The 12,990-nt window shown below is 47.2% G+C and overlaps 1 protein-coding gene across 1 annotated transcript in view; it reads left to right on the top strand.

Annotated features, from left to right (window-relative positions):
• LOC124005622 (serine/threonine-protein kinase SIK2-like) overlaps nt 1-12,209 on the top strand; it is a 57,275-nt gene extending 45,066 nt beyond the window's left edge. The window contains exons 11-15 of the mRNA XM_046315040.1: nt 323-607; nt 1,298-1,443; nt 10,051-10,161; nt 10,406-10,500; nt 10,594-12,209. Of these exons, the coding sequence (XP_046170996.1) occupies nt 323-607; nt 1,298-1,443; nt 10,051-10,161; nt 10,406-10,500; nt 10,594-11,164 (1,208 nt within the window). The 3' untranslated portion in view covers nt 11,165-12,209. The remainder of the gene's footprint in view (nt 1-322; nt 608-1,297; nt 1,444-10,050; nt 10,162-10,405; nt 10,501-10,593) is intronic.
• Nucleotides 12,210-12,990: the final 781 nt, after the last annotated feature.

Genomic DNA, 12,990 nt, shown 5'->3' with positions numbered 1-12,990 from the left:
ACTATTGCTTTGAACTTTTGGAAATGAAGCGTCTCCTCCCGACCATGCCGTTCTGCTCGTAAAATGATTGTTTAACTTTACCTACCTACTTAAAAACTCCAATTGGGTAAACTATATCTACTTAAATGTAAAGTTGATTCCCTTATCATAACATGAATGTATGAAAACAACAGTTAGTTGTTCATAGTTAACGGTTACACGTTTATATGATAATTGTGCCAACTCTACCCTGAAAAACCTGTGACCCAATTAGAGCCATATCCAATCCATCAGTAGTACTGTCAATGAACCCTTGCTTTCCTGTATTTCTGTGAACCAACAGATAAACTGTTCACCATGGGCCACAACCCGTCCCTGGGCAGTGTGGACTCTGACATGGGCTACGACATGGGCTCCTTGCACAGTGACCTGGGTCTGCTGGAGGACGAGGTGGTCCTGGCCAACACCCACAGCTCGGGGTCCCACGTGACCCAGGGCCCCTTCATGAGCCAGCGGCCCCCCAACCCCACCATGCAGGCCCTGAGCTCCCAGAAGAGGGAGGCCCACAACCGTTCTCCCATCAGCTTCAGGGAGGGCCGCCGCGCCTCCGACACCTCCCTCACACAAGGTGAGATCCACTGGTTGTCTCTTTACCCATCTCGATCTTCGTGTATCTTTCTCTCCTTCTTTCCAGCTTCATTCTCACCCCTGCACATTTTCAAGCTGAAAATTCTCTCGTTCTCTTATTTTCTTCTCTCTCTTTGATGATTCATTTTGTGAATCAGACTGTGCTTTGAAGGTTTGGCCTACATAGCTCTGAATTTTTCATCCCGTTGCAGAAGCACCGTGTAAAGTAACTCAATTAATAGAGACCTTAAAATGTATTAGTAGATGTGTTGTCCCCCCCCCCCCCCCCCCCAGCTGCCTCTTCAGTCTGCACACACACACACCCAGCAGGAGCTTAGAGTCACCAGAGCCCCAGTTCTTTCTAATGGCTGTTTGAAACGTCAGTGAATCAGCGGCTGGGTTCTGCCTTTCCCGCTGCAGGGGGAGACGTGGAGGAGCGTCTCAAATCTTTATATAGCCTTATCATTAGGATGAGTCAGGTCCCATGGTTCACGCCGTCAGGAACAGTCACCCAGCCTTTTAGGAGCCAGAGATGCACACCACCAATACACACATGTACATACTCTCTCCCTGCAGGTGGTAGAGGAAGTAGGCTAGAAGTGATAGCTATGTAATTTCAGTCGGATAAATACAAGGGAACCGGGTTATAACGATTAGTTTAAAATCCCCTGACTCCTAACTCTGTTGTCAGGTCTGGTTGCGTTCCGGCAGCATCTCCAGAACCTGGCACGGACCAAAGGCATCCTGGAGCTGAACAAACAGATGTACGAGCAGATGGGCTCCGGGGAGGAGGGGCTCCATGCAAACCTGCAGAACCTGCTGGACCCCACGCTGCAGGTCAGTCAGTACTGTCTCCAAAGTGTCAGGAGAGGATGGAACAGACAGACAGCGAGATAGTTAGCAACAATGACAAAAAGCTACAAAATGGGGATTCCGCTCGTTGTCTTGATTTTTTTTAAATGTATTTTATATAACCTTTATTTAACTAGGCAAGTAATTTAAGAACAAATTCTAATTTACAATGACTGCCTACCAAAAGGCCTCTTGCTGGGACGGGGGCTGGGATTAGAATGGCTGATGTTTTACATGCTCCTAACCAACTGTGGATCCTTATCTCTCCCATGTGGTCATTCTCTCTTTCTCCCCTTACCCATCTGTCTATCGCCTCCTTTGAATTTCATGCTGTCACAGTTACCAGCCCTTTCAAGCTTAACATCCTTATCATTTATCGCCCTCCAGGTCCCCTCGGAGAGTTCATCAATGAGCTTGATGCCTTGATAAGCTCCTTTCCTGAGGACGGCTCACCTCTCACAGTTCTGGGCGACTTTAACCTCCCCACGTCTACCTTTGACTCATTCCTCTCTGCCTCCTTCTTTCCACTCCCCTCCTCTTTTGACCTCACCCTCTCACCTTCCCCCCCTACTCACAAGGCAGGCAATACGCTCGACCTCATCTTTACTAGATGCTGTTCTTCCACTAACCTCATTGCAACTCCCCTCCAAGTCTCCGACCACTACCTTGTATCCTTTTCCCTCTCGCTCTCATCCAACACTTCCCACACTGCCCCTACTCGGATGGTATCGCGCCGTCCCAACCTTCGCTCTCTCTCCCCCGCTACTCTCTCCTCTTCCATCCTATCATCTCTTCCCTCTGCTCAAACCTTCTCCAACCTATCTCCTGATTCTGCCTCCTCAACCCTCCTCTCCTCCCTTTCTGCATCCTTTGACTCTCTATGTCCCCTATCTTCCAGGCCGGCTCGGTCCTCCCCTCCCGCTCCGTGGCTTGACGACTCATTGCGAGCTCACAGAACAGGGCTCCGGAAGGCCGAGCGGAAATGGAGGAAAACTCGCCTCCCTGCGGACCTGGCATCCTTTCACTCCCTCCTCTCTACATTTTCCTCCTCTGTCTCTGCTGCTAAAGCCACTTTCTACCACTCTAAATTCCAAGCATCTGCCTCTAACCCTAGGAAGCTCTTTGCCACCTTCTCCTCCCTCCTGAATCCTCCCCCCCCCCTCCTCCCTCTCTGCAGATGACTTCGTCAACCATTTTGAAAAGAAGATCGACGACATCCGATCCTCGTTTGCTAAGTCAAACAACACCGCTGGTTCTGCTCACACTGCCCTACCCTGTGCTCTGACCTCTTTCTCCCCTCTCTCTCCAGATGAAATCTCGCGTCTTGTGACGGCCGGCCGCCCAACAACCTGCCCGCTCGACCCTATCCCCTCCTCTCTTCTCCAGACCATTTCCGGAGACCTTCTCCCTTACCTCACCTCGCTCATCAACTTATCCCTGACCGCTGGCTACGTCCCTTCCGTCTTCAAGAGAGCGAGAGTTGCACCCCTTCTGAAAAAACCTACACTCAATCCCTCCGATGTCAACAACTACAGACCAGTATCCCTTCTTTCTTTTCTCTCCAAAACTCTTGAACGTGCCGTCCTTGGTCAGCTCTCCCGCTATCTCTCTCAGAATGACCTTCTTGATCCAAATCAGTCAGGTTTCAAGACTAGTCATTCAACTGAGACTGCTCTTCTCTGTATCACGGAGGCGCTCCGCACCGCTAAAGCTAACTCTCTCTCCTCTGCTCTCATCCTTCTAGACCTATCGGCTGCCTTCGATACTGTGAACCATCAGATCCTCCTCTCCACCCTCTCCGAGTTGGGCATCTCCGGCGCGGCCCACGCTTGGATTGCGTCCTACCTGACAGGTCGCTCCTACCAGGTGGCGGTGCGAGAATCTGTCTCCTCACCACGCGCTCTCACCACTGGTGTCCCCCAGGGCTCTGTTCTAGGCCCTCTCCTATTCTCGATATACACCAAGTCACTTGGCTCTGTCATAACCTCACATGGTCTCTCCTATCATTGCTATGCAGACGACACACAATTAATCTTCTCCTTTCCCCCTTCTGATGACCAGGTGGCGAATCGCATCTCTGCATGTCTGGCAGACATATCAGTGTGGATGACGGATCACCACCTCAAGCTGAACTTCGGCAAGACGGAGCTGCTCTTCCTCCCGGGGAAGGACTGCCCGTTCCATGATCTCGCCATCACGGTTGACAACTCCATTGTGTCCTCCTCCCAGAGCGCTAAGAACCTTGGCGTGATCCTGGACAACAAACTGTCGTTCTCAACTAACATCAAGGCAGTGGCCCGTTCCTGTAGGTTCATGCTCTACAACATCCGCAGAGTACGACCCTGCCTCACACAGGAAGCGGCGCAGGTCCTAATCCAGGCACTTGTCATCTCCCGTCTGGATTACTGCAACTCGCTGTTGGCTGGGCTCCCTGCCTGTGCCATTAAACCCCTACAACTCATCCAGAACGCCGCAGCCCGTCTAGTGTTCAACCTTCCCAAGTTCTCTCACGTCATCCCGCTCCTCCGCTCTCTCCACTGGCTTCCAGTTGAAGCTCGCATCCGCTACAAGACCATGGTGCTTGCCTACGGAGCTGTGAGGGGAACGGCACCTCAGTACCTCCAGGCTCTGATCAGGCCCTACACCCAAATAAGGGCACTGCGTTCATCCACCTCTGGCCTGCTCGCCTCCCTACCACTGAGGAAGTACAGTTCCCGCTCAGCTCAGTCAAAACTGTTCGCTGCTCTGGCTCCCCAATGGTGGAACAAACTCCCTCACGACACCAGGACAGCGGAGTCAATCACCACCTTCCGGAGACACCTGAAACCCCACCTCTTTAAGGAATACCTAGGATAGGATAAAGTAATCCTTCTCACCCCCCCCCCCCCTTAAAATATTTAGATGCACTATTGTAAAGTGGTTGTTCCACTGGATGTCATAAGGTGAATGCACCAATTTGTAAGTCGCTCTGGATAAGAGCGTCTGCTAAATGACTTAAATGTAAATGTAAATGTTAGTTTCTTATTTTTTTTACTTATTTTTAAAAGAATGTTGCTGCTACTGTTTCAAATGGCTGAAAATAACTTATAGATATCAGAACAGCGATTGCTCACAACAAACTGGTAGAAGCTTTTTCCTTTAATGAGTCCGACGTGAAAGATTGCTTTCCTGCGAACAGGCCCAAATCTCTGTCATTTGCGCGAAGAGAAGACCCAGATCTCTGTAATTTGCGTGAAGAGAAGACTGAGAAAAGGGGGGTGGAGGTCGGGCTTCCTTCTGAGAATTTGTAGGCGAGCGAGGAAACCCCGCTGCCATCCGTTCTATTGGCAAACATGCAGTCATTGGAAAATAAAATCGATGACATACGAGCAAACTACCAACGGGACATTAAACTGTAATAGCTTATGTTTCACTGAGTCGTGGTTGAACAACGACATGAACAACATACAGCTAGCGGGTTTTACACTGTATCGGCAGGATATAACAGACTTGTCTCTGGTAAGACATGGGGTGGCGGTCTATGTATATTTTTAAACAGCTGGTTCACGATATCTAAGGAACTCTCAAGGTAGAGTATCTCATGATAAGCAGTAGACCACACTATCTGTATATTTCATAGCTGTCCACATACCACCACAAACCGATGCTGGCACTAAGACCACACTCAATGAGCTGTATACCGCCATAAGCAAACAGGAAAATGCTCATCCAGAGGTGGCACACCTAGTGGCCCGGGAACTTTAATGCAGGGAAACTTATATCCATTTTACCAAATTTCCACCAGCATGTTAAATGTGCAACTGAAGGGGCTAAGAAACTATAAACCACCTTTACTCCACACCCAGAGACGTGTACAAAGCTCGCCCTCCGTTTGGCAAATCTGACCATAATTCTATCCTCCTGATTCCTTTCAAAAATGAAAGCAGGAAGCACCAGTGACTCGGTCAATAAAAAAAAAGTGGTCAGATAAAGCAGATGCTAAACTACAGGACTATTTTACTTGCACAGACTGGAATATGTTCTGGAATTCTTCTGAGGAGTACACCACATCAGTTCCTGGCTTCATCAAGTGCATTGATGATGATGTCCCCACAGTACATACCCAACCTGAAGCCATGGATTACATGCAACATCCGCACTGAGCTAAAGGGTAGAGCTTCCGCTTTCAAGGAGCAGGACTCTAACCCGGAAGTTTATAAGAAATGCCCTCCGGCTATAACCATCAATACAGGACTAAGATCCAATCGTACTACACCGGCTCCAATGCTCGTCGGATGTGGCAGGGCTTGCCAACTATTAGACTACAAAGGGAAGCACAGCCGAGAGCTGCCCAGTGACACGAGCCTACCAGACGAGCTAAATTACTTCTATACTCGCTTCGAGGCCAGTAACACTGAAACATGTATGAGGGCATCGGCTGTTCTGGACAACTGTGTGATCACGCTCTCTGCAGCCGATGTAAGACCTTTATAACAGGTCAACATTCACAAGGCTGAATGGATTATCAGGATGTGTACTCTGAGCATGCGCTGACCAACTGGCAAGTGTCTTCACTGACATTTTTAACCTCTCCCTATCTGAGTCTGTAATACCAACATGTTTCAAGCAGACCACCATAGTCCCTGTGCCCAAGAACACCTGCCTAAACTACTACCGACCCGTAGCACTCACGTCTGTAGTCATGAAGTGCTTCGAAAGGCTGGTCATGAATCATATCAACACCATTATCCCTAAAATCCTAGACCCACTCAATTTGCATACCGCCCTAACAGATCCACAGATGATGCAATCTCTATTGCACTCCACACGGCCCTTTCCCACCTGGACAAAAATAACACCTATGTGAGAATGCTATTCATTGACTACAGCTCAGCGTTCAACACCATAGTGCCCTCAAAGCTCATCACTAAGCTAAGGACCCTGGGATTCAACACTTCCCTCTGCAACTGGATCCTGGACTTCCTGACGTGCCACCCCCAGGTGGTCAGAGTAGGTAACAACACATCCGCCACGCTGATCCTCAACACAGGAGCCCCTCAGGGGTGCGTGCTCAGTCCTCTCCTGTACTCCCTGTTCACTCATGACTGCACGGCCAGGCACGACTCCAACACCATTATAAAGTTTGCCGATTACACAACAGACAGCTTTAGGGAAGTCAGAGACCTTACCATGTTGCACTGGCACCACCTCTCTCTCTCTCTCTCTCTCTCTCAACGTGATCAAGTCAAAGTAGATGATTGTGGACTACAGGAAAAAGAGGACCGAGCACACCCCCATTCCCATCGAGGCTGTAGTGAAGCAGGTTTGAGAGCTTCAAGTTCCTTGTCCACATCACCAACGAACTAAAATAGTCCAAACACACCAAGACCGTTGTGAAGAGGGCACAGCCACCTTTTCCCCCTCAGACTGAAAAGATTTGTCATGGATCCTCAGATCCTCAAAAGGTTATACAGCTGCACCATCGAGAGTATCCTGACTGGTTGCATCACTGCCTGGTATGGTAACTGCTCGGCCTCCGACTGCAAGGCACTACAGAGGGTAGTACTTACGGCCCAGTACGTCACTGGGGCCAAGCTTCCTGCCATCCAAGACCTCTATACCAAGCGGTGTCAGAGGACAGCCCTAAGAATTGTCAAAGACCAGCCACCCTAGTCAGACTCTGCTACAGCATGGCAAGCCGTACCGGAGTGCCAAGACTAGGTCCAAGAGGCTTCTAAACCGCTTCTACCCCCAAGCCATAAGACTTCTAAACATCTAATCAAATGGCTACCCAGACTATTTATCCCCCCCCACACACATCTACATATTACTGCAATTACCTCGACTAACTGGTGCCCCCACACATTGACTCTGTACCGGTACCCCTGTATATAGCCCGCTAATTGTTATTTCACTGCTGCTCATTTAATTGTTACTTTTTTGTGTTTTTAATTATTTATTTAACAGCATTGTTGGTTAGGGCTTGTAAGTAAGCATTTCACTTTTTAAGGTGAATACCTGTTGTATTCGGCGCATGTGACAAATTATATTTGATAAAAAATATGACAACACGTCTCTCGTCGTGATAACACCTACATGAAGAGAGACCTAAGACATGAACATAGCATGGCAGCAACACATAACACAGCATGGTAGCAACACAACATGACAACATGGTAGCAGCGCAAAACATGATACAAACATTACTTGATACCATGTCTTGTTTTGACCCCACCCAGCAGCACCTCTCCTGACCTCACCAGTGATCTGTTAGCCAGCCAGCCGGTGAATCACAGACGAGGCTGGTTATATAATGTTCCGTCCGGACGAAGAGGTAGCCAATTGTCCCCTTGTTGACAGTCAGTCAACCCCTGGTGCTGCACATAGTGAATGCAGCCATTGTTGTTGAGGTAATATGAGAAAGAGGGAGAGTGACTGAACTGATTCACCGTTGGCTGCTGCTTGTAAACAGGAAACAACGAGTCAATTCAATGGCCCCGACAGAGTGTGATCAATCTGCGAATCAGTGCATCCATTTCCCTTGCCCTAGAACAGTGGTTGCTGCGTGTAAACACAAGGCCTGTGTGGTTGGTTGGTTGGTTGGTTGGTTGGTTGGTTGGTTGGTTGGTTGGTTGGTTGGTTGGTTGGTTGGTTGGTTGGTTGGTTGGTTGGTTGGTTGGTTGGGCAAAAATAGTGCACTCTACAGGGATTGGGAATAGGGTCCCATTTGAGACACAGCACTGGTGGTCTAAGGGCTGATTGGCAGCATGTCTTGTCTACAAGGTCCCTATAGTTGCTTACTACACAATTACTATACACAGTCCGCAACAATACATTGGCCCTGTATACAAGAGTGGCAATAACTTTACTCAGTGGAGCTTTGTGTGTGTGTGTATGTGTATGCGCCTCCGCTTCAGGGTTTCCTTACCGGGAAGATTTTAATTTACCGGCCATCAGAGATTTATCGGACCCATATGCATGCATAAGGTGCATAACCCATTAAGGCGTCCACCCACGGTGCTCAGAATGACAGTAATCATATTTAGATTATGGTAAGTCTTCTTAACGTAACATGCAACTGCTGTAATGAAGCCAATAAAACGTCATTTTAAACATTTGTCAAAATGCAATTTGTGGGATCACACCATTCTAAACAGCGCACCTGATGTGAGCGGTTCCATATGTGACTATATAACCAGGTTTTTACATCCAACCTTTGTGTTAAGTACGTGTAGGATAAAAGCGTGCAGATAGCGCTGTTAGCTAGAGTGCACGTGCCAGTACCAGAGTGGGCATTCTCGCTATATAATGTAAACTTTTGCGTAAGAAAACCATCAGGAAAGTTAAATACAATGGAAACGTATTTTTTTATTTGATACATGGGAATTGAACCGCAAAAGGGATCACGTAAAGCGTTTTATTTGCAACAAGTCAATTTGATGGAAACCGTGAGAAAATGCGCATATTTTTTAATATTTGCATGAGTCTGTCGCCATTTGGATGGAAGACGTGCTAATGATAAATCTCTAAACTTAGAAAGAAGGGGAATCTAAAGTTGCATCAACTAGGATGGGGTACTAATATGACTAGGATTGTGCTTATAACAGGTCAACATTCAGTCTTTATAAAAAATATATATATGGTCAGAATTTGCCTATGCTTACTTTGAAGCAAGGTAAGACTCAATGATGTAAAACATTCAAAATGCAAACTGCCTCCAGTTCACATTGCAAAGTGATGCACTGATAGCCTGCCTACCATTGCCTATGCACTTGAATGGCGAATGAAAGGCATGCTTCAATTACCATTTGAGAAATAAAAATAGTAGCTCTTGGCCTCCCGAGTGGCTCAGCAGTCTTAAGGCACTTTAGTTTGGCCGGGGGGGGGGCTTTACTTGGCTCCTCGCTCTCTGGCGACTCCTTGTGGCAGGCGCCTGCAGGCTGACTATGGTTGTCTGTTGAACGGTGTTTCCTCCGACACATTGGTGGGCTGGCTTCCAGGTTAAGCGAGCGGATGTTAAAAGCGCCGTTTGGCGGGTCGAGTTTCGGAGGACGCATGACTACCTTTGCCTCTCTGAGCCCGTTGGGGAGTTGCAGCATTGAGACAAGATCGTAATCATAAAATTGGGGAGGAAAACAGGTAGAAATTAAACAATCTAATTATGGTGATCAAAACTGTTTTTAATATGCGATTGCATTTAGAATTGTTGCGAAATGACTGGACTAAAAGCAGGTTTCACTCCAGCAGTAACAAGCTGAGGAGCTACAGCAGCTCTAGCACTGTCTGACAAGTGATATTTAGCTGAAAATAGGCCCTGTATGCTGTGCTCGTGTGATAAATAAGACCTGACAACTAACAACAATACAAATGCCCAAATTTATTTCCACAAAATTAGTATGACTGTCAAATTTCCATCAATTACTAACAAGGATTGTTTTGTCTCCCGGTCAATTTGGCCACCGACAATTTTATTTAACTGCTTTACGTATTTATTTTGCCAAAAGCTGGCAATTACTGGCAAACGGAAACCCTGCTCTGTGTTTGTGTGTGCGTAGGCGGTCTGTAACCCAGTGTGATTGTGAGTGTAACCTCTGAACTCTTGTGTGTTTTCAGGGTGAGGCATCTAAGCACGAGGATAACTTAGCTTTATACCATGGCGGTGCCCAGCCTCTACTGTCCCGAAGACAGAGCCTGGAGACACAATATCTCGCACACAGACTACAGGTACCAAAACACGACTCAAATCTAGCTTGTATTTATCAAAATATTTATTAGGGGAGTAATCAATTACAATAGAAAATGGCTAATAATTTGTTAGTTTGTATGCATTACTGTACGATTTTATATACATTTCATTGTAATTTTATATTTGTCAATGTTTATGGATGGCACATTTGAGACTGGTCACCCTCTGCAACCACAGATAAAATTATTGAATCCCTCTTATTTCCCACTCTGTCCCTTACAGAAAGCTAGTGTTATGGCTAATGTGAGTCCTGCTAGCTGCCAGCTCTTCTGTAAGGAGAATCCTCGGAGTCTAGAGCAACAGCTGCAGGAGCATAGGTACATTATTTGACTATTCATACTTATCAAACAGATCCCTCCGCCATCTTATTTTCCTGGTTGTCGCTGTAACCTATATCACTATATCTTCAGGTTGCACCAGAAGAGGATGTACCTCCAGAAGCAGACCCATCTCCAAGCCTACTTCAACCAGATGCAGATAGTGGAAGGTTCCTATCCAGGGGACCCAGGGGCAATACACAATCCACAGCAGCAGGGGGCCATGGCTGGGGCCCATCAGCAGCAGGGCAGCTCCCAGGCCTCCCCTCCCTACACCCAGGCCCTCAGTCCCTTCATTGAGCCCAGTGCCAACCTGGTCTACGACCACTACCTGGCCCAGCAGTACCCTCACTCTCACCTCAGCCCAGTTTTAATGCCCCCTGCCCTGGCTGGCCAGCTGCAGAACCAGCACCCCGAGGCCCTGGGATACAGCTACCAGCTGTGTGACCAGCAGGGCCAATTCCACACTCCGCAAGAGGCACTTTATCCAGAGCAATACGAGTTCCACCTGGACCCCGGGCAGCCGCACCGGCCTGGCCCAGGAGAGGCCCCTGTTGCCGGTTATGAGGGGCTGGCGTTACCCACCGAGCTCCAGGACTCCTTTCTGGACAGCGAGATGATGGAGACTGTAGACTCCCAGCATGGCTTCCTACTGGTGAACTGAAGCCGGTAGAACTGTGGGGAGAAAGCAGTATTACCGACAGTTGAAAATCTACACAGCATCATGTCGTAGATGTCATGGAGTGGAGTTGGGGGTCAAGGTACAGGGGAAGTGTTTTTTTTTGTATCAATGAATACTATTTTTTTTAGTTGTGGTGAACCAACCTCAGAACCTTTCTACCAAAATCCTCCCGATCTCTGTTCCCATCAGCCCTATGCAAGGACCCAGGCCTGGAGGCTGCCTGGGTGATGGGGGTGTGCCAGCATGGATGGCTGGCTGGGTATGTGTGGATGGATGTTGCCATGATGGGGGGTGTCACATGTGAAGTGATATCGCTCCGCAGGAACACAACTGCCTCAAAGCTGACTGCAGCCGTAGCGGCCCCGTCGAGAACAAGTGCTGGACGATGCAAGAAAACTTAGCACAGTCTGGTTGTTTTTGGAAGACGTGCACAACGGAATTTGGCTTACCGAAAGCACAAACCAAACGACAAAGATGCTATTTTGTATTGAAGTAGGCCAAGAACTCAAAAACACATTGAGTGTTTTGAAGTAGTAAAAATAATAAACGAACAAGACAAAGTAATGAATTAATGTGCACTTGATAAGTGCAGTGTTAGTCAATATTTTATTGTAGCAATATTGAATCAACAGGCTTTTTCCTAACCAGAAAGTCATACTTTAATGTGTGGTGTTTTTGGGGAGAATTCCAGTATGATGACTCACAGCCAACATATCCACAGTGACCGCTCATCACTGCGTAGACCATGATGAGATAATCCCCCCCACTAATACCATCGCAGCAGATAACAAAATGAATTGTATAAATTGGCTAGATATTTCCAACAAACTACACAAATCAGTTTGAGGCCCTTTGCTTCACTAGGAGCTAAAAGGAATACAGTGCCTTGCAAAAGTATTCATCCCCCTTGGCGTTTTTCCTATTTTGTTGCATTACAACCTGTAATTTAAATGGATTTTTATTTGGTTTTCATGTAATGGATATACACAATAGTCCAAATTGGTGAAGTGAAAAAAATTACTTGTTTCAAAATATAAAATGTCAAATCTGAAGTGGTGTGTGCATATGTATTCACCCCCTTTGCTATGAAGCTCCTAAATAAGATCTGGTGCAACCATTTACCTTCAGAAGTCACATAAATAAAGTCCACCTGTGTGCAATCTAACTAATTAATTGTCACATGATCTCAGTATATATACACCTGTTCTGAAAGGCCCCAGAGTCTGCAACACCACTAAGCAAGGGGCATCACCAAGCAAGCAGCACCATGAAGACCAAGGAGCTCTCCAAACAGGTCAGGGACAAAGTTGTGGAGAAGTACCGATTAGGGTTAGGTTATAATTGTTTTAATCTGAAACTTAACATCCCACGGAGCACCACTAAATCCGTTATTTAAAAAAAATGTAACGAATATGGCACCACAACAAACCTGCCAAGAGAGGGCCGCCCACCAAAACTCAGACCAGGCAAGGAGGGCATTAATCAGAGAGGCAACAAAGAGACCAAAGATAACCCTGAAGGAGCTGCGAAGCTCCACAGCAGAGATTGGAATATCTGTCCATAGAACCACTTTAAGCCATACACTCCAGAGCTGGGCTTTACGAAAGAGTGGCCAGAAAAAAAGCCATTGCTTAAAGAAAATAATAAGCAAACACATTTGGTGTTTGCCATTAGGCATGTGGGAGACTCCCCAAACATATGGATGAAGGTACTCTGGTCAGAGGAGACTAAAATTTAGCTTTTGGGCCATCAAGGAAAATGCTATGTCTGGCGCAAAACCAACACCTCCCGTCACCCCGAGAACACCA

The sequence above is a fragment of the Oncorhynchus gorbuscha genome, linkage group LG19, assembly GCF_021184085.1.
Source record: "Oncorhynchus gorbuscha isolate QuinsamMale2020 ecotype Even-year linkage group LG19, OgorEven_v1.0, whole genome shotgun sequence".
Lineage (NCBI taxonomy): Eukaryota > Metazoa > Chordata > Actinopteri > Salmoniformes > Salmonidae > Oncorhynchus > Oncorhynchus gorbuscha.
This window is presented reverse-complemented; position numbering and strand designations above follow the sequence as displayed.